This window comes from Choloepus didactylus, chromosome 18, assembly GCF_015220235.1.
Source record: "Choloepus didactylus isolate mChoDid1 chromosome 18, mChoDid1.pri, whole genome shotgun sequence".
NCBI classification, from domain to species: domain Eukaryota; kingdom Metazoa; phylum Chordata; class Mammalia; order Pilosa; family Megalonychidae; genus Choloepus; species Choloepus didactylus.
In genome coordinates, this window is record NC_051324.1 from 60,369,862 (window position 1) to 60,392,115 (window position 22,254).

The 22,254-nt window shown below is 41.0% G+C and overlaps 1 protein-coding gene and 2 pseudogenes across 1 annotated transcript; 1 reads left to right on the forward strand and 2 right to left on the reverse strand.

Moving 5' to 3' along the window:
- The window catches only part of LOC119514804, a 41,894-nt pseudogene that overhangs the window by 6,885 nt on the left and 12,755 nt on the right, over nt 1–22,254 (forward strand).
- LOC119513439 (coiled-coil domain-containing protein 6-like) lies at nt 770–3,305 on the reverse strand. The gene has a single exon (XM_037808649.1). The coding sequence runs from the start codon at nt 3,234–3,236 to the stop codon at nt 1,815–1,817; it is 1,422 nt and encodes a 473-aa protein (XP_037664577.1). The 5' UTR covers nt 3,237–3,305; the 3' UTR covers nt 770–1,814.
- LOC119513442 lies at nt 16,193–16,711 on the reverse strand (annotated as a pseudogene).

Genomic DNA, 22,254 nt, shown 5'->3' on the forward strand with positions numbered 1-22,254 from the left:
TAGTGAAATCTCCAGGTTTGATATGACCCAGTCTGATTGTATTTAAAAAAAAAAAAACCTAAAACCTCAATAATTAAATGCCAAACTTATTCCCTGTATTTGAGAACTGTACTATGGTTATGTATATTACACACACATTATAAATAGAATTTATATAGACGTACAATTTCTTCCCAACAATTAAGGAGGAGTGATGTACTCAGTTTGGGGGTGAAGGCAGGAGGAGGTGAAAAATCCTACTGTTGCTTTCACTCTCAAGTTCTTAAAATTCTAGTCACACACTATTATCCACCAAGACTTTTTTTCATTCTGTAACTCTTAAATATGCACTCGAAGGCAAAAATGGAGGATGCTATACTGTACAATTTAAATATCTACAATGTCATGGTTCCTTATTTTTAGGAGTGTGTTTAATAAACAGCTATTAGAGATGGTTGTCACAAAACATGGACTTAAAAATTACTGATAAATTAATTTTCAGTTCTCTGATTATATCCAACAGACACACATTCTCATCATAAAATATACATTCTCTAGTAAGTTATTTTCATCCATAGCATATATAAATATGCAAACACAGGTGGTAAAAATCACTTTGCTACCAAAGTACAAAACAGTAACTGCTGAAAAGCAAAAATACAGATGTTGCGAGTATTAAGAAAAGAGTGACTCACAGTGTTCCACCTCAAAGTGAAACCAAACAATTTATTCGTGCTAAATGAATGGAAATAACGTATTGAGAATATACTTCTTTGTGCACTGCACTGGCTTATACTGGGCAAAATAAACATTTACCAATTCTAATGTGCTACTTTCCTCTACACCCCCTTTTTTTTTCTGCCAAGCAATACAGTATTTTATGGCCATTATGCCAAGATATTCCTATAATGTTCATTTCAAATGGTATTTTCTAGTATTATTTTTGCATCTTTAAAATATTTGCTCAAACTCTATTTTAGAGAAACACAAATAAAGAACAGAAGGGGAGAATAGCTGTTTTTGTTACAATCACATTGCCTTCTGCATCAGAAGTAAAATAGCACATTCTAATCAGCCATCAGAACCAGTGGTGGGTAGGACAACTCATGTTAGAGGGGACCAGTTCAGCCAGATTAACATTAGGGATAAAGGAAAGAACCACATCTTAATATACAATAATTATCAGTCCCATGTATGTGGAGAAGGTATAGCCACGTAATCCATTACTAGAGTTTCAACATGGACGTTTGATATATACTGAAAATAACCTGTAAAAAGTGTATCTGTAGAAAGCTCTATTCAACAGTATATATGTCTTGGGCACTGATTCATCTAACTTTTCCATTCTACACTGAAAGCTAGATTTTCAAAGGTGTGAACTGTAGTGCTGAATTACTGAATGTTTGGTAAACACCATAGCAATGGAGGGTGGGATAACAGCTCAGTAATTTTCTGCAAATTCATGGGAAAAAAAATATAAAAAAAAGATAATCCCTTTTTATTTTACAAACCTAAAAGCCAGGAAAATGAAGCTCTGGGGCCAAGCAAAAATTGCACACTGCTACTGAATTACCAGATAGCAAATGTTCCAGCCAGGGAATGGACGCACATGTAGATTCAAGTAAAACACTGATGGAAAAAGTCGTCTGGTTAGTGTTGTAGACCCACAACACTGGCTGCGTTTCCGACAAACATTTACAACACAAGAAATAGAAGCCTAGATAACCTCAGTGCAAGTAAGTCAAATCCAAATATGCCAGGGAAGGAAGCCTTTGGCGTTGAGTAGACGGCTCCATTTTACGAGTCCCAACTGAAATTTAGACTAAGCACATGCTTTAAGGCTGGGAGGAGGGATGCATCGAATGCTGCACAGGGGCGGGCGGCAAGGTGGCTGCCGAGGGGACGGCGGGCTGCACGGGTGGCGGGGGTGGAGGAGGAGGTGGCTGGACGGGGGTCTGTGTGTTGGGAGATGGAGGCGGAGTGGGCCGTTTGAATTTGTCAGGACTGTTGCTTCTCCGTGGCGAAGGCCTCGTGATGCCTCCCATATGCTGCACGTGAAGACCCGGGGAATTGTAGTAAGACATTCCGGCTCTAGTCAGTGAAGCTGGTGGTGTGAAACCAACCGTGTGACTTGCATATGACAGACCAGGTGAGATAGGCCTGCTTGAACTCGGAGAAGGTGTATAAGGGATTGGGCTGGACACAGTACGAGGTCGCAAACCTTGTGCAGACATCTCGTTAAAATACCTTTCATCGTCCATTTCTAAGCTGGATTCACTCTCAGACAGCTGTCGACAGAGGGCTTCTCTTCTCTCCATCTCCCTCTGCAGCTTCCTCTGCAGCCTCAGGTTCTCTTCCCTCATGTGACGTTCCTCCTCCAGATACTGTGCCATTTTCTCCGAATGCTGTAACTGAGCAGCTCTCAGTTGCTTCTTCAGCCTCTCCACTTCATTCTTTAAAAACCTGATGTGGCGCATCATGTTTTCTGGAGAGTCACTCTCCATAGAGATATCTCTAGGTGATGGTGGGGCCGAGACGGGCTGGTCTAATTTCTCCTGCAGGATTCGCTTTTCAGCTTCAAGTTTATCCATCCTTTTCCAAAGACGATTAACAAGTGCTTCTTGTTCTTGTTCCAATGTATTTTCAAGGTCGATCTTCTCTCGTCTCAACTGCTCTAACGTAAGCTGCTTAGAGATGGTATCGTTCTCCAGTTTTTTAATTTTCTTCATCAGTTTGTTCACCTGAAATTCCTGCTCCTGTTCTAGATGCTGTTCTAGTTCAGCTTTCTCATGCTGCAACTGCATCAATTTTCTGGAGAGCTCATTAGTGAGGAATTCTTCTTCCTTCTCGTAATTTACAGCAAGGGTTTCTTTCTCCTTCTGCAAAGCCTGAATCTTCTTGAATAAAGTGTTACTGATGAATTCTTCTTCCTGCTCAGCCCTGGCTTGGATGGTCACGCTGGCTTTGCGCAGGTCGCGGTTCTCCTCCTGCAGCGCCTTGCACTTGAGTTTGTAGGTCTCCAGCTCGATCTTCAGCACCTTGTTCTCCTGCTGCAGAGAGGCCAGGCGGTTGGTGAGCTCCTCCAGGCGGAACGGCGAGATGACAATACCCCCGGACTTCCCACCGCCGCCGCCTCCCCCGCCGCCACTGCCGCCGCCGCCGCCCGAGGTCGACGAGCAGGACGACTGCATGGCGGCCGAGCTGCTGCTGCTGCCCCCCGCCCCGTCCGTGTCGCTTTCGCTGGCGCTGTCCGCCATGGCCGCGGCGGGTTGGGAAAAGGAGGAGGAGGAGGAGCAGGGAGGCGGCAGCGGCGGCGGCGAAGGCTGGGCTGCCACCACCCCATTTTTAACACCTTGCAAGGTTGACATTCATTTGTTCTCCCTCATGTAAAAACATGTTTGTACATTTTATCACAATTATTGAGCACTTGAGGTTTCATTGAGTTATACAGTCCCAGCCTTTATCTTTTCTCTTTCGTTCTGGTGTCCCACATGCTCCTAACCTCCCTCTTTCAACCATACTCACAGTCATCTTTGTTCAGGGTACTTACAGTGTTGTGCTACCATCACCCAAAATTGTGTTCCACCTAAGAGCCTCCTCCCGAATGCCTCTTTGTTGCTCAGATGTGGCCCTGTCTCTCTAGCTAAGCCAACTTGAAAGGTGAAATCACTGCCCTCCCCCCTACGTGGGATCAGACACCCAGGGGAGTGAATCTCCCTGGCAATCTGGAATATGACTCCCAGGGAGGAATGTAGACCTGGCATCATGGGACGGAGAACATCTTCTTGACCAAAAGGGGGATGTGAAAGGAAATGAAATAAGCTTCAGTGGCAGAGAGATTCCAAAAGGAGCCGAGAGGTCACTCTGGTGGGCACTCTTATGCACACTTTAGACAACCCTTTTTAGGTTCTAAAGAATTGGGGTAGCTGGTGGTGGATACCTGAAACTATCAAACCACAACCCAGAACCCATGAATCTCGAAGACAGTTGTATAAAAATGTAGCTTATGAGGGGTGACAATGGGATTGGGAAAGCCATAAGGACCACACTCCACTTTGTCTAGTTTATGGATGGATGAGTAGAAAAATAGGGGAAGGAAACAAACAGACAAAGGTACCCAGTGTTCTTTTTTACTTCAATTGCTCTTTTTCACTCTAATTATTATTCTTGTTATTTTTGTGTGTGTGCTAATGAAGGTGTCAGGGATTGATTTGGGTGATGAATGTACCACTATGTAATGGTACTGTAAACAATCGAAAGTACAATTTGTTTTGTATGACTGCGTGGTATGTGAATATATCTCAATAAAATGAAGATTAAAAAAAAAAATTGTGTTCCAAACCTCTCACTCCTGTCTTTAGTATTTCCTGTAGAGCAGGTATCTTGTTCACAAACTCTCTCATTGTCTGTCAGATAATATTTTAAACTCTACCTCATTTGAAGGACAGTCTTGCCGGATATAGGATTCTTGGTTGGCGGTTTTTATCTTTCCATATCTTAAATATATCACACCACTTCCTTCTTGCCTCCATGGTTTCTACTGAGAAATCCACGCACAGTCTTATCAAGCTTCCTTTGTATGTGTTGCTTTCAGGTTCTCTCTTTGTCCTTGATGTTTGATATTCTAAGTGTCTTGGCATAGGTCTATTCAGATCTGTTCTATTAGGGGTATGCTGCATTTCTTGGATCTATAACTTTATGTCTTTCCTAAGAGATGGGAAATTTTCCGTGATTGTTTCCTCTGTTATTGCTTCTTCCCCTTTTCCCTTCTCTTCTCCTTCTGGGACACCCATGACAATACATTCATGTGCTTCATGTTGTCATTCAATTCCCTGAGATGTTGCTCATATTTTTCTATTCTTTTCCCTATCTGTTCTTTTGTGTGTAAGATTTCAGGTATCTTGTTCTCCAGTTCATGAGTGCTTTCTTCTGCCTCTTGAGATTTGCTGTTGTATGTCTCCATTGTGTTTTTCATCTCCTGTATTGTGCCTTTCATTTCCATAGATTCTACCAGTTGTTTTTTCAAACTTTCTATTTCTACTTTATGCTCACCCACTGTTTACTTTATATCCTTCATCTCTTTTGCCATATCTTCCCTGAACTCATTGATTTGGTTTTTGAGTTGATTTAGCATATTTCTTTGAAAATTTTAATTGATTGTTTCATTAAAGTGAAACAATATCTCAACTGTATCTTAATTGAGGTGTAAGTTTGTTCCTTTGACTGGGCCATATCTTCGTTTTTCCTAGCATAATTTGTAGTTTTCTGTTGTCTAGGCATCTGGTTTCCTTGGTTACTCCAATCAGATTTTCCCAGACTAGAACAGTTTGAGGTCTCATAATGGGATTATATTCAGTTTCGAGTTTCCCTGAGGGTGTGTCTTAGAGATTGACAGACTTTCCTGTGAAGCTTTTAGCTGCTGTGCTTTTCCTAACATGCACAGCCAGTGATGCCTGTCAGCCTGTCACTCCCAACTGGTATAAGGAGGTGTGGCCCCTTTAGTTTCTGTTTTGGCTGTTTTCCACCAGGCTCTGGGGTCTGAGTTCTGAAGGGAAGGCCGGCACTAGAGCTGGGCCCCACCACCTTCCTCTTAGGGAAGATACATCCCCTAGGGTGTTATCTTCTGCATTTGAATAGCTCCTTTGTCTCTCTGACTCTGTTATCTCCACCCCTGTCTGGGTCAGAGCACTGCAAACTGAAAATGGCTGAGGCTCTCTCCACTGAGCCACTCAGATTGAGAGAGAGAAGAAGGGAAAGAAAGCCCCCTTTCAGAGCCAGTCTACAGCCCCCCAGTCTCACCTGCTGGTCAGAGAAAACACTTGGTCTTCTGGGCTCCCTTTCCCGGGGCACAGGTCTTTTCTTTCTCTTTAAGGTCAGTCATCTCTAAAAGCCTCTGTCAGCTTGTTAGGGGGTTGCCTATGTTTGTAGCTTGTATTCAACAGTCCATATTTGTTAATTAAAACACCAGTTGGAGCTGGGCTGAGCTATATTCGCTTGCTCTGGGAATGCTGCTTTCTCCCACAGTGAGATCTTGCAGCTCAGCCTGCCTTGATGGGAGGGGACTCCCAGCATGGTTCCGCAGTTTTTACTTACAGATTTTATGTTGTGATCTCACCCATTCCACCCAATCCATGTTGGTGTACGATGTGTGGACAGTTACAGTAGTCCCCCAGCAGTTGTTCCAGATTATTTACTAGTTGTTCCTGGTTGTTTGTTAGTTGCTCCAGGGGACTAACTAAATTCCACTCCTATCTATGCCACCATCTTGCCCCTCCTCTGCACTTTCTTTTTTAAAATTAATTTATTTTTTATTTTTACAAATCCTCCCCTGCTTTCCTCCCCCAGTAACCTTTAATCTGCTATCTACAAATTTGCTATTTCTATTCATCTCTTATAGGTGATATCATAGGGTGTTTGTCCTTATTGTCTTGCTTATTCCACTGAACATAATGTTTTTGCGTTTCTTTCATGTTGCTTCGTGTCTCATAATGTCCTTCTTTCTTATGACCAAATAATAGTTCATTGTGTATATGTACCCCTTTTTGTTTATCCATTCATTTGCTGTTGACACTTGGGTTGTTTATAGCTTTTGGCTCTTGTGAATAATGTTGTTGTAAACATTGGTATACAAGTATCTGTTTGCAGCCCTATTTTCACTCTCTTTGGGATATACCTAGAAGTGGGATTTCTAGGTCAAATGGTAATTCTATGTTTAACTATTTGAGGAAATGCCATATGACTTCCCACAATGGAAAGTGACTGTGCTGTTTTATATTCCCACAACAATGCACTGAGTTCCAATTTCTCTATCCTCTCCCCAACACTTGTTATCTTCCTCTTTTTTTTTTTTATTAATAGCCATCCTTGTGGGTGTGAATTGGTATCTCATTGTGGTTTTAATTTACATTTCTCTAATGGCTAATGATGTTGAACATATTTTCATGTGCTTATTGGCCATTTGTATATCCTCTGTGGAGAAATGTGTATTCAAGTCCATTGCCTATTTTTAAATTGGGTTGTCTTTTTGTTGTTGCGTGATTTGCTTTCTTTATTCACCCACAGCCCTATAATTTGCTTCTGCAAGCTTCCTCAGTTGCTTTCATCATAATTGTTCACCACCAGAGGTCCAGGAAACCCTCCTACTAATCAGAGACCCTGGGAATGATGAAGAAAAGTACTCTAACCTAACAATAATAAACAACATTTATTTAAGACTTACTGGGAACTCAAGTACTTAAAATGTTCTATCCTGTTTAATCTTCACAATCTTCTATGAATTGGTAGTGATAAATCTCAGATGTATCCAAAATAAAGTCTCTGTGGCACATTGTGATATTTGTTTGTCTATTTCTCATGTCCTGAGGTTCATTTTGGCACCAGATATAAGGCTTTTCAACATCAGGCCCTTGCCCTTAATAGATCCTGATGCCAAGAACTAGCAAATTACTACTTTGGTTTCAATGGACAGTCAAAAAGGATCACCGAGGTAAACTTTGCAGATTTTCTTTAACTAACCAGACTCTCATTTCAGTACTCTGTAAAGTGAAACTTTAGAGAGTAGGATTGAAGTGGATAGGGGGAGGAGATGTGGGAGGTCTCCTACTATCGAGAGGGTATTAAGTGGAAATATCTGGGCATTTGCCTGCCACCTAGAATTAATCTATAATCTTAGTGACTTGGATGATGTCCATATTTTTCCCCATGTTTGTATAGTGTATAATAAGAAATTATTGTCATTATCTAGTAATTCATTTGCTCATCTTAATTTTGAAGCTATAGGACACCTCAACTATACCTGAGATTGCTGGAGTTTAGTTTTCATTTCTAATAACAAAACATTTTGAAGTCTACATTAAGATCCTTGGAAGGAACGTTAATTCAGAATCCTAATAACTTCAGGATCTTTCTGACCTTGAAGAAAGAGAAAATGAAGATATTGTAGCACCACCTCAAAAGCAAAGCCTAAAGTTCTTCTGTGCTTTGGAAGTGGTGCTGCCAGCCTATGAGTGCAGGAGTCCTGGAGTTGGCATGGCCCAGGAGCTTTTGGACAAGCAGGAGGAAGGTCTGTTCTAGTGTTTGTTGGGGGTGGGGTGGGGGCAGGGAGAGGTGGTTGTGGGACTCCTCTCTTTTTCCCTTTCTTTCTAAAATTCATCTTTTCAGATGTATTATCAGGCCATCTGCTTACTAAACTACTAAAGCCCTGGGTAGAGTTTTTTGCTTTACAATACACATTTCTACTCTAACCCTAAGGCAATCCCTGACAGAACCTTTCATTAAAAGTTTAGAGCTGACCTCCTGCCAAGAAGCTTAGGAGGATGAGGGGAATAATGTTTTTCAGGCTTTTGGTTAAGAACTTGCTTTGTGCTAAAATAGTCTTTCATATACAGATCTCTTGCAACCTTCAGTAACCCCAGCAAAAGCATCTAAAAACCTATATGTTCTAGTTTGCTAATGCTGCCAGGATGCAAAACACCAGAAATGGATTGGCTTTTATAAAAGGGGTTTATTTGGTTATACAGTCACAGTCTTAAGGCCATAAAGTGTCCAAGGTAACACATCAGCAATTGGGTACCTTCACTGGAGGATGGCCAATGGCTATCAACTGGGAAGGCACGTGACTGGTGTCTGCTCCAAAGTTCTGGTTTCAAAATGGCTTTCTCCCAGGATGTTCTTCTCTAGGCTGCAGTTCCTCAAAAATGACACTCTTAGTTGTACTTGGGATATTTGTCCTCTCTCAGCTTCTCCAGAGCAAGAGTCTGCTTTCAACAGCCATCTTCAAACTCTCTCTCATCTGCAGCTCCTGTGCTTTCTTCAAAGTGTCCCTCTTGGCTGTAGCTCCTCTTCAAAATGTCACAGCTGCACTGCATTCCCGCTGTTTGTCAGCTCATTTATATGGCTCCACTGATCAAGGCCCATCCTGAATGGGTGGGGCCATACCTCCATGGAAATTATCTAATCAGAGTCATCACCGACAGCTGGGTGGGGCACATCTCCACAGAAACACTCAAAGAATTACAATCTAATCAACACTGATAATGTCTGCCCACACAAGATTACATCAAAGATAATGGCATTTGGGGGACACAATATATTCAAACTGGCACACTATATAAAACTCTTGAGTAGGTGTTCAGTCCTTTACCTCCTTATGGAAGGGCTTGAGCAGAAAGTGAGTCAAATATAGATACTTGTTTCAGTTTTCTAAAGCTGCCAGAAATACAACATACCAGAAATGAACTGACTTTTACAATGGGAGTTTATTAGTTCACAAATGTACAGTTCTAAGTTCATAAAAATGTCCAAATTAAGGCATCAAGAGGTAGATACCTTCCCTGAGGAAAAGGCTGATGGCGTCCGGAACACCTCTGTCAGCTGGGAAGGCACATGGCTGGCATTTGCTGGTTCTTTGCTCCTGGGCTGCATTGCTTTCAGCTTCTGATTCCAGTGGCTTTCTCCTTAAACATCTGTGGATTCTCAGTTAGCTTCTCCAGGGCAAACTTGGGGCTTCTTCTCTTAGCTTAGCATCACCAAACATCTGGGTCTGTGTCAGCTCTGAGCTCTCTTAAGGACTCCAGTAAACTAATTAAGACCCACCTTGAATGGTGGGGTCACATCTCCATGGAAGCAATCTAATCAAAATGTCCCACCCACAATAGGTCTTCTCCCACAAGATTGGATTAAAAGAGCATGGCTTTCTCTGGGGTACATAATAATAGATTCAAACCAGCACAGTACTCCAATTGGTACAGAATTTTTTTTCTAGAATGTATGGTACTCAAACTTAGGAGTTTAAGTCAGAGACAGGGCTGTTAGCAAGTGGAGTGGACTGGGCTCTGAGGGTGATGCCCAGAGAGAGGCCAGATCACTTGCACAACCACCAAACATTGCTTGATGTGACTCCAGCTCTTGATGTATGGGAGGGAAAAACCTGTAAGAGTGTAGCTTTAAGTTGTCAGTCTGAAATCTGTGGATGATGGTAGACATGTGCCAAGTTCCTGGCCTGTATCTCCATTCTGGTATTTCAGGGACTGCCTGAACAGAGCAGTAAAAATGTTCTCTGCCAGGAGGTACCTACGACGGAGCCAGTGAACCATACCCTTGTGCTGGGCCTGCCCTGAATCACTAAGACAATGGTCTAAAAATCATGGATTTTTAAAAACATAGAACATAAAAATCAATTATTCACATAGGAATTTTAAGTCCTCTTTTGATTGGATTTAGAGTCATTATCATTCCTTATGAAAAGAAAGACAACCCAGAAGCGCCATTCAGAAGCTTTTGTTAGATGCATTCTAGAAACTGTTGACTGTGGTTTTAGGTAAGACTTTCTTGATTGTCCTTGAGTACTTTGGTTTCAGTGAGAGATGAACTTATTTTGAAGTGAATTGGATGAAAATATAGATAGCTAAAACACTTTAGATGTTTTCATTCACCAAACTCTTTCACAAAAACAGTCTCAGATTTGTTCTTCATGACAGCCGTGAGAAAAGTGGCAGTAAATATTATTGTCCCGTTTATAGACGTAGAATTACTTGTCTTGGTTCACACAGAAAGTTAAATATTTGATGCAAGTCTTTCTTTCTCAGTTGCATGTAGAATGGTATGGTGGTCATGAGCTTTGGGCACCTGGGTTTGAGTTTCAGCCATTTCTGAGATTTTTTTAATGCATCTTTAGGTTTTGTGCCAGAGACTTTGAAGGTTTAATATCTCTAAGCCACAGTTTCCTCCCCTAAAAATAGGGTTAGTAATACTAACTACCTAGTGGGGATATTTTTTTTTTATTTAGGCCTAAAAGTGCTTTTATTAAAAAAGAGCTGGTACCTTCACAAAGAAATAATCCGTACATAAAATTCCCAAAGACAAGTTACTGGATTCTAAATTACAACTAAGTCATAAAAAACGAAATGGAACATACTACCCATAGAAATCATCATTGTACTACATTTTTCATTAAGATGCAACAAGTAATTTCTTTCCAAAGATGTGAACTTAATGAAAGGATTATAGAAGAAATGTATCTAAATGGCATTTTCTCTTGAAACACTCAACTCCAAATAAGCTTCTTGGACTCACAGTCTTTATGAATTCAGCAAATTCATCTCTACAGGCTCTCGGTGGCATCACATAAATGAAAATGTGATAAAAATGCACCAGAAGTTTGTATTGTTAGGGGAAAGGCTTTACTTTACATTTTAAAAATCTACCTTGAAACGCAAGCAATTCCTACCATGCTGTAAATGGAAACCACACACTAACAAACTGTCTAAACAGTAACTCCCTTATTGCTTTCCCTACTCTGGTTTCTACTTTCAGATTAGAACAAGTGACTCAAAACTATTTTCCTACCCACTGAGGGAAACCTAGCCTTAGACTAAAGCTCCTCTCCTTGTTTCCCACACCCTGGGCTGGGAACACAAAAGACAGCAGGACATCTGCCTGCTCTTCAGAGCCATATGACATCTGAACTGAAGAAATGCACAATGAAATACAGTCATTGTTCCAAAGTGTTTTTTTATTTTGAACTCATTGAAAGAAATAAAATTATATTTTAAAAATAGAGTAATCTCACAAATTGAGGAAAGCCAGGAACAAAAAGAACAAGTTAGTACTTCTTTCTGAGAGGCAGTTCTAATAGCTATAGAATGGATTTTCTCCTTCCTAGCTTTTATTAAATGGAAAAACTAATTGCCCCATTTCTAAGGCATCGGAAAGCACACTGAGTGGTAAAGGTTAAGTACAAGGTTTCAAGCCCTCTAATGGGAATTAAGAAACATCAAAAGCTGCTAGTTTCCTTTCTTTTAATATCAACTACTAAATCGCACATACAGCTAACAGTGTAAATTTGAGAATTTCACACTCATGACCTGAATTTCAAAAATCTGGTCATATTTTATTAAAATCTTAGTACTTCTTAGTAAGAAAGTCTAAAATATCTGAACTTGCATCACAATAACTGAAAGGGGCCAGACAGGCAGGAAGAGCTGCTCTTCTCTCACCATCTGCAGCCAAAACCAGTCAAAACAGCACCAATCTCAGGAAACTCTGATGCAGCTAGAAATTTGTAGCACAGCCTCATTCCTAAACCACTGGAGCTACCAACAAAGGCAGATCAAATCCTAATGGTTCATAGAGAATGTACATTATAAAAGCTATAAAAGTCATTTTACAAGGTTGAAACTGATTGTGTTTTAAACCTTCAACTTCCATATGAGACCAAGGGAATAGATATCTATTTGGTACAGGATCTAAATTTTCTAAATGGTACAACTCTACAGTCGATTTGTTCAAACACCACAATTGCACGGAAGTTTAAATAGGAAGTGAGATACGGTAGGTTAGTATAGGCTGGAGTGAAATAATGACACATCCCAGAGTAATTTGGGTAGATAATAAAAAATATATTTACAGCCTCCCCCTCCCCAGCCCTGAGGATCTGGGGGAAGGTGCAGATGTGTTGGACATCCTCACCTGGACTGGTGTCGATGTTGTCACAAACATTGGGACTGGTGGTTTGATGTGCTGAGCCCTCGAGCATGGGACTTTCCCTTATGAAGCTCATTACCACAAAGGAGAGTCTAAACCTGCATGTAGTGGTGCCTAAGAGTCTCCCCCTGAGTACCTCTTTGTTGCTCACATGTGGCCCTTTCTCTCTCTAACTGAGCCATCTTGACAGGTGAACTCGCTGCCCTCCCCCCTACGTGGGACCCGACTCCCAGGGGTGTAAATCTCCCTGGCAATGCAGAATATAACTCCCGGGGATGAATGTGGACCCAGCATCGTGGGACTGAGAGTATCTTCTTGACCAAAAGGGGGATGCAAAATGAGACAAAATAGTTTCAGTGGCTGAGAGATTTCAAATGGAGTCGAGAGGTCACTCTGGTGGACATTCTTATGCACTATATAGATAACACCTCTTAGGTTTTAATGTATTGGAATAGCTAGAAGTAAATACCTGAAACTACCAAACTCCAACCCAGCAGCCTGGACTCCTGAAGACGATTATATAATAATGTAGATTACAAGGGGTGACAGTGTGATTGTGAAGACCTTGTGGATCACACCCCCTTTATCTAGTGTATGGATGAGTAGAAAAATGGGGATAAAAACTAAAGGACAAATGGGGTGGGATGGGGGGATGATTTGGGTGTTCTTTTTTCACTTTTATTTTTTATTCTTGTTCTGGTTCTTTCTGATGTAAGGAAAATGTTCAGAGATAGATTGTGGTGATGAACGCATAACTGTGTTATCATACTGTGGACAGTGGATTGTATACCATGGATGATTGTATGGTGTGTGAATGTATTTCAATAAAACTGAATTTAATTAAAAAAAAAGGTCATTTTACAATTCCCAAGTCTCTAAACTTACTCACTGGTCTCCCTCAATTCCATACTGATTAATCTACCAAACTAAAAACTTTAATTTTCAACCAGTACAATAAGTCAGTCAAGACAATAGCTAACATTTTTGTTCTATGCATAACTAACTGATTGTTTATGCTGAAGTTTTGATTTGCATAGGTAATAGTAAAGCTTGAATCGATTTTTCCAAATAGTTCCAATCTTATGTTTTGATTTGAAATATTGAGTACACATCCAGACAGTTTCTCTAAAGCTTCCCTTTTAAGATAGTCGACTCACTTTATATCATTGGTAGCCATAAATTCCATAAGGACATCAATTCCTGAAAGATAGTTTTTGGAAAATAAGGGATTAAAATGTCACTAACACCTGTGATCGTTGCTTAAGGATTCAAGTGACTTAACTGCATCTCAAATTAGGTTCATTATACAACATCAGTGAGCTATTCAAGATTCAGTAGGATTCTGTGGGTATGTCCTAGTTAAGTTATTCAAACACCTGCCAACCTTTAAAGTAGATCAATACTCCCCCAGAGTAAACTAGTGTTGGACCCTAAGACAAACCCCATCCTGTTTCCTGGCGCTATAGGGAGTTAACCTTCCTAGGCAGTATCTCCTCCTAAACCCCGGGCTCCTGTCTCACGGTAAGAAGGGGCTCTTGGCCCTCACGATGGCTTTGCTGCGTTACAGGATACTGCCAGGGTGTCTTCTGCCTAGGATAACAGCCAGTCAGCACCCTGCCAGCAATCCAAAGGTGCAACTTGAGTGACACTGAGTTACATTCTGGTTAGTGTCCCAAGTCCTGGTATGAACAGCAATGACAATATGCAAACAAGAGACCTAGGAACACAAACTTTTTTTTTTTTATCTTCATTTTATTGAGATATATTCATATACCACGCAGTCATACAAAACAAATCGTACTTTCGATTGTTTACAGTACCATTACATAGTTGTACATTCATCACCCAAATCAATCCCTGACACCTTCATTAGCACACACACAAAAATAACAAGAATAATAATTAGAGTGAAAAAGAGCAATCGAAGTAAAAAAGAACACTGGGTACCTTTGTCTGTTTGTTTCCTTCCCCTATTTTTCTACTCATCCATCCATAAACTAGACAAAGTGGAGTGTGGTCCTTATGGCTTTCCCAATCCCATTGTCACCCCTCATAAGCTACGTTTTTATACAACTGTCTTCGAGATTCATGGGTTCTGGGTTGTAGTTTGATAGTTTCAGGTATCCACCACCAGCTACCCCAATTCTTTAGAACCTAAAAAGAGTTGTCTAAAGTGTGCATAAGAGTGCCCACCAGAGTGACCTCTCGGCTCCTTTTGGAATCTCTCTGCCACTGAAGCTTATTTCATTCAGGAACACAAACTTTTAAACTAAATGTAACCGAGTCTTTGATCACCAACCAGGCACAATAAAAAATATGAAACAGTCAACAAATATGAGCTAGAACTGCACTTAAAAAAACAAAACAAAAAAACACAGTTAATAAGGACAATCAAAACTACCAACACTGATGTAAGCCAAAATCCAGAGATTCCCATCTTCAGTGATTGGCATTTTTTGAGTCTCAACAAAAATGTTGATATCCTGAGTTTTATCTGTATATTCTCAAATAATTTATGAGACATGTAAGCAGACAAGTGAAAAAACAGAAGCAGTGGTACGAAAAGTCTGGAAGAACAGCCACTAGAGAAAGAAAAGTCAAAAAACAATACAAAAGATGCATTTAAGTGAAATAAATTAAAGGTTAAAACCCTTACACTCATTTTGGGAGATGGTATGGAGTAAATGGATGTAAATGATACATATTTCTAATTATCAATTGGTTAAGATCAAATACCAAAATCATCCTTTAGAAAAAACATTTGCCTTTAGAAAAAATATCTGCCTTTGGAAATCATCGCCCCATGAGTTATTTTGAACACCATAGAAACTACCTGCTGAATTAATATTCTAAATCCTAATCAGTAGCTTGTCTGGTAAATAAATAAAATAAGACATTTTATTTATTGACTTGGTTGCAAAATGATATCGAAAAAATGTTTGCTTTACTGGCATCTGCAGAAACTAAAATTTTGGAAAGCAAGTTTATCTGAACTACTGAGACTTTTTTCAGGAAACAAAATAACCCAAAGTTACCCCCAAAATATAATTCTAACAGGCTGTACTTTTATAAAAACAAAAAACAAAATCTATTTGCTTCCTACATGTCACTTCTGAATCTTTAAGCCAACTGTTTGCATATGCCTTTAAAATGGAATGGGATCTCTTTCCTAAAGGAGGCATCAGTATTAAAAATCAACTTGTAATTGTTGGGAAAATAGTACTCATATGCTAAAATAGGTGTTAAGTTATATATAAAATCATTCCAAATAACAAAACAATTGGTTTCTATCACCCTAAGGATTCTTAACACCTAGTTTAGGAAAAAGATCACAAATGTGTTGATAGAGGTGGCATTCAACTTTTCTTAAACTGTATCCATTAAAAACCAGGAACCTTCTGCAGAACCTGTCAGCTCCCCATTCCTTTTGTCTACTTCAAAAAGAAGCATTTCTTTGGGAGTCAAGATTTATCAAGAACATCAAGGTCCAGGATATTTTTTTCTACCATATATCTTAAAAATGTTTGTTTTTTGATCCCCACAAAAATCCATATCATTTAAAACCACATAGTTTTAGCTAATCAACTCTTCAGTGCTGATCCTAGAAAACAATTTTCTATGGATCTTTGAATAATGGAACAAGACAATGTTCAGCCATTGATATGAGTCATGTAAGAGGTCATACCTTTAAGGTTCAAGCACAAGTTGTGAAGTTTGGAAAGGATGAGGTTCACTGTCCTGCATTATCAGAATTTGTTGTCCTATTTTCAGTGCTCATGGGTTGCACGCTGCTTGCAAGGCTGTGTGCATGCTCAAGAAACAAATCTTTAAGTACACTTAATTCCTTCATCGGCAATTTAAATTTTGATTCCAACCATTCATTCTCTTCTTTGAGCTGATTTACTTTCTGTAGCATATGCTGTGCATTCTGCTTGCTTTTCAACCGGCTCTTTTTCTCTGCCATGTTGTTCCTTTCTCTGTGTTGATGATATGCGTTGCTGTTTGGATCCACGGGTGAACTCTATCTGCTCAGCTTTCTGGGACCAGCAGGCAGCAGCTGAGGAACCTGCTGTAAGTCACTGCCATGTGTCTTAAGATGGATAACACTTATTCCATTCACCCCCGGAGTACTGGGTTGCTGTGGTGTCTTGCTCATTTGGGCACTCTCCCTTGTCAACCCAGAACAGGTAGAAATGAAAGCAAGGTGATCAATGGTTTCCACACTAAATTGCCAAGAAATCTCCACATGTACCTGGCCTATACCGAAACACTATTAGTTGCCTAAATGCTCTAGGCTTTCTCTTTTCTCGTGCTTCTGTCCATGTTGTTCCACCAGTTTCCTGGTCAACTCTAGCTCTCTGGTAGACCCTGATCAAGGCAGGACTGCGTCTTTCATCTTCACATGCCCGGCATCTCGGGCAGGGCTTGACATACAGTGGCACTCGATAAAGATTTGTTGAATACAGGCTCAAAAGACACTTGCTGACAGAGAGAATCTAAGAGGGTGGCATAGAGAGGAGTGGAAGCTAGTTAGACCCCCTGGAACAACAACAACAGAAAACAGGAATAGTAAATAATCTGGAATAACATTGGGAGGACAAACGTGACTGTCCGCTCATCATACACCAACCTGAATTGGAAGGAATGCCCAAGATCACAGCATAAAATCTGTAAGTAAAAACTGAGGATCCAAGCCGGGAGACCCCTCCCCCCACAGTCCAAGCTGCAAAGCCTTGTGGTGCTAGACAGCAGCACTCTCCCAGCAAGTGAATATAGCTCAGCTGAGCTCCAACTAGGGTTTTAATCAGCAAATGTGAACTGTTCACTATGATCTACGAATCCCCAACAAGCAGACAGAGGCTTTCGGTGATGACTGACCTTGGAGAGCTGGAGGGTCACTGCAGACAAGCCCTGAAGGGGACGTGCTGTCCCTGTTTTGGCTCAGTGCCAAAAGCCTCAGCTATTTTCAGTTCCCAGTGCTCTGACCCAGACAAAGGTGGAGATAGCACAGGCAGAGAGAGACCGTTGAAATGCTAATGACCTCTCCCTAGGGGGTCTATATTCTCTAAGAGGAAAGGGGTGGGGCCCAGCTCTACTACCTGCTTTCCATTCAGAATCAAACCCCAGAGCCTGGGGAAAAACAGCCAATGGCCACACCTACTTACACCAGTCTGGAATTACAGGCTGACAGGTGCTATCTGCTGGGCAGAAAAACACAGTGACCTGAGGCATCACAGGGTGTACCAATTTTCTAAGCAACACCCTCAGGGAAATGGGATACTGAATATTTCTTCCTTCTGGGACCTGAGCCCATTCTGGTCTGGGAAAACCTGACTGGGGTAAACAAGGTAACCGTGCCTAGGCAACAGAAAACTACAACCTACACTACAAAAAATGAAGTTATGGCCCAGTCAAAGGAACAAACTACACTTAATTGAGATACAAGAATTGAAACAACTAATAATAAGTCAATTCAAAAAGTTTAGGGAAGATATGGTGAAAAAGCAGAACTGTATATTGAAAACAGTGGGCATACATAAGGTAGACATTGAAAGTTTGAAAAACCAACTGAGAGAATCTATGGAAATGAAAGGTACAACACAAGAGATGAAAGACACAATGGAAACATACAACAGCAGATCTCAAGAAGCAGAAGAAAACACTCAGGAGCCGGAGAACAAGGCACCTGAAAGCCTACACACAAAAGAAAAGATAGAGAAAAGAATGGAAGAATATGAGCAACGTCTCTGGGAACTTAAGGACAAAATGAAAAGGAAGAATGTATGTGTCATTGGTGTCCCAGAAGTAGAAGAGAAGGGAAAGGGGGCAGAAGCAGTAATAGAGGAAATAATCAATGAAAATTTCCCATGTCTTATGAAAGACATAAAATTAAGGATCCAAGAAGCACAGCATACCCCAAACAGGATAGAACTGAATAGGCCTATGCCAAAACACTTAATAATCAGATTATCAAATGTCAAAGATAATGAGAGAATCCTGAAAGCAGCAAGAGAAAAGTGATCTATCGCCTACAAAGGAAGCTTGATAAGACTATGTGTGAATTTCTCAATAGAAACCATGGAAGCAAGAAGGAAGTGGGGTGATATATTTAAGATACTGAAAGAGGAAAACCACCAACCAAGAATCCTAATCCAGCAAACTATTCTTCAAATATGAGGGAGAGCTTAATGTATTCTCTGGCAAACAGAAAATGATAAGAGTTTGTGAACAAGATACATAAATACATAAATACGTGATGTTCTAGTTTGCTCTATAGGAAACACTAAAGGAAGCACTGCAGACAGAAAGGAAAAGACAGGAGTGAGAGGTTTGGAAAATAATTTTGGGAGATAGTAGCACAGCAATGTAAGTACACTGAACAAAGATGACTGTGAGTATGGTTGAAAGAGCAAAGTTAGGACCATATGGGACACCAGAACAAAAGATGAACAATAAAAACTGGGACTGTATAACTCAAGGAAACTTAGGGTGCTCAATGATTGTAATAAAAGGTACAAATATGTTTTTACATGAGGTAGAACAAATGAATGTCAACATTGCAAGGTCTTAAAAATAGGGTGGGATTGGGGGGAAAATACAATCAATGCAAACTTGAGACAATAATTAACAGAAACATTGTATTATGCTTTGTTTAATGTAACCAAGGCAATATACCAAAGCTAAATGCATGTGGGTGGGGGGGGGGGATAGAGGAAGAGTATGGGACTCCTGGTATTGGTGATGTTGTATGACTCTTTATTTTACTTTAGGTTAATTCTGTCTTTCCTTTTGTCACTTTCTAGCTGTCATTTTGTTTTTGTTTTGTTTGTTCATTTTTCTCTCTTTCTGTTTTCTTTTTCTTTTGCCTCTCTACCTTCTTTGACTCTTCCTTCGTCTTTGTGGAAGAAATGGAGATGTCCTTATATAGAGAGTGGCAATGGTGCTGAATACATAAATACGTGATGTTCTAGTTTGCTAATGCTGCCAGAATGCAAAACACCAGAAATGGATTGGCTTTTATAAAGGGGGTTTATTTGGTTACACAGTTACAGTCTTAAGCCCATAAAGTGTCCAAGGTAACACATCAGCAATTGGGTACCTTCATTGAAGAATGGCCAATGGCATCCAGAAAACCTCTGTTAGCTGGGGAGGCACGTGGCTGGCATATGCTCCAAAGTTCTGGTTTCAAAACGGCTTTCTCCCAGGACGTTCCTCTTTAGGCTGCAGTTCCTCAAAAATGACACTCTCAGTTGTACTTGGGGTATTTGTCCTCTCTCAGCTTCTCTGGAGCAAGAGTCTGCTTTCAACGGCCATCTCCAAACTGTCTCTTATCTGCAGCTACTCTCTCAGCTTCTGTGCATTCTTCAAAGTGTCCCTCTTGGCTGTAGCTCCTCTTCAAAAGGTCACTCTCAGCTGCACTGAGTTCCCTCTGCCCATCAGCTCATTTATATGGCTCCACTGATCAAGGCCCACCCAATGGGCGGGCCAATACTCCATGCAAATTATCCAATTTGTCATCACCCACAGTCGGGTGGGGCACATCTCCACAGAAACGCTCAAAGAATTACAATCTAATCAACACTGGTAACATCTGCCCACACAAGAGTACATCAAAGATAATGGCATTTGGGGGACACAATATATTCAAACTGGCACACATGACTATATAGGGACCCAGTGATTGTTTACTTAGGACAGAATGTATGGTATGTGAACAAAATCATCTTAAAAGAAATGGATTGATGAAGAAAGCTTGAGGGCACTATATTGAGTGAAATAAGAGAGACACATAAAGACAAATATTGCAGGGTCTCACTGATATGAACTGATTAAAATAAATAAACTCATACACATGAAAGATAAGTTACCAGGATACAGAATGAGGCTAAAGAATGGGGAGTGGTTGCTTCTTATGAGCAGAATGTTCAACTAGGGTGAACTTAAATGTTTGGAAATGGACAGGGGTGATGGTAGCATGCTGTGAGAATAACTAACAGTGCTGAAAGGTGTGTGAAGGTGGGTGGAAAGGGAAAGCTCAGAGTCATGCATGTCACCAGAAGGAAAGTTGGAGGTTAAAAGATGGGAATGTATAAAACAGTGAATCTTGTGGTGGACAATGTCCGTGATTAACTATACAAATATTAGAAATCTCTCTCACAAACTAGAACAAATGTATGACACTATAACTAGAAGTTAATAATAGAGAGGCATATAGGAAAAAATACATAGCTATTGAAAACTATATACTACAGTTAGTAGTATTGTAACATTCTTCCATCAACAGTAACAAATGTACTTTACCAAAACTATGAATCAGTAATGGAGGGGGCGTGGTTAGGGGTATGGGAGGATCTGAGTTTCCTTTTTTTGTCTTTATTTCTTTTCTGGAGTAATGAAAATGTTCTAAAAATTGAAAAAACTTTGATGGATGCACAGCTGTATGATGATACCATGGGCAATTGATTGTACATTTTGGATGTTTGGATAGTTGTATGGTATGCGAACAATCTCAATAAAAAGAAATACACACACACACACACACACACACACACACACACACACACACACACTTGCTGTTTAATTCCCCAGGGATGAAGCACCTCTCCAAAATCAGAAAGCCTTCCTGAGAGGCGTGATGTGCTCCTGCGCCTCCTGCCCGCCCGCCCCCGGCGGCCTCCGGCCGCGCGCTGCGCCGCCCCACGCGCCCGAGGCCTCGCAGGCCGCGCGTCAGCCCCGAGAAGCGACGGTTTGGGAAACTCGCAGCCTCCGCCCGCTGCAGCCGCCGGGGCCAACGGCTTTCCCTCCCCTCCAGGGTGTGGGGATGTTTCAAAAGTAAATGAGATGATGAATTAAGAAGCTTACAACAATGCCTGGGACATGGTAAGCAGAAAAATATGTTATTTATCAATGTTGCTTTCCTGCTGACGAGAGAGTGCATCACAGCAAGTTATTTGAATCAAGAAACTCAGTTTCAGTTTTCATTTCCGGCACTATCATGTTGGGTGATTTTGTGTCTCACTTGGGGATATGATTCTTCTGTAATAATCAACAGCTTTCATGTGAACCTACACACACCTTAAAAGTGGCCACGTTGTTGAATGGCGTTGATCCTGTCCCCTGTGGAGTTCTGTAGTGGTGTCACTGTTGCACGCTGCGCCCAAAGGAAACTATGATTAGCAGAGAGCCCCCGAATGGAATTGCTCCTCTGCTTCACGCCCTGCAGGTGCAGAGACCGGGAAATCCTAACCAAGTCCTCAGAGAACCTGATTTGCTCTAAGAGGTGGCCCTGGATAGGTCTCATGGGTGAGGCCTTCCAGCCTGGGCAGCCCTTCCGGTGAAGGTCTGACTTCCCTGGTCACCAGGTAGGATCCATCAACTGTCAACTCTGAGTGACAAGCTTTAAGACCAAATGACTGTGTTGTTTACCTCTCTCTAATATGCTAAGGTAGCCCTTGTGCACACTCAAACTCCTTGGACCAAAAAGCCTCGTGGTTCTAGTTTGCCTTTAGGGAGGTTGTATTGTCTATGAATTCATTGGACCAGTTTGGGCCAATAAAGTGCTCACTTGCTCTCCCTCTCTCTCTCTCTCTCTCTCTCTCTCACACACACACACACACACACACTCACACACACACACACACACACACACACACACACACAGCTTTATTCGTTGTATCTAGTGGAGTTTTGGTTCCCAGGGAATATACTTGCCCCTCCCTTCTAATATGAAGTATCTACTGTAGTCCACTGATCTTTATCCCAGTTTTGAATTCACCCTGACCCCCACCCAAT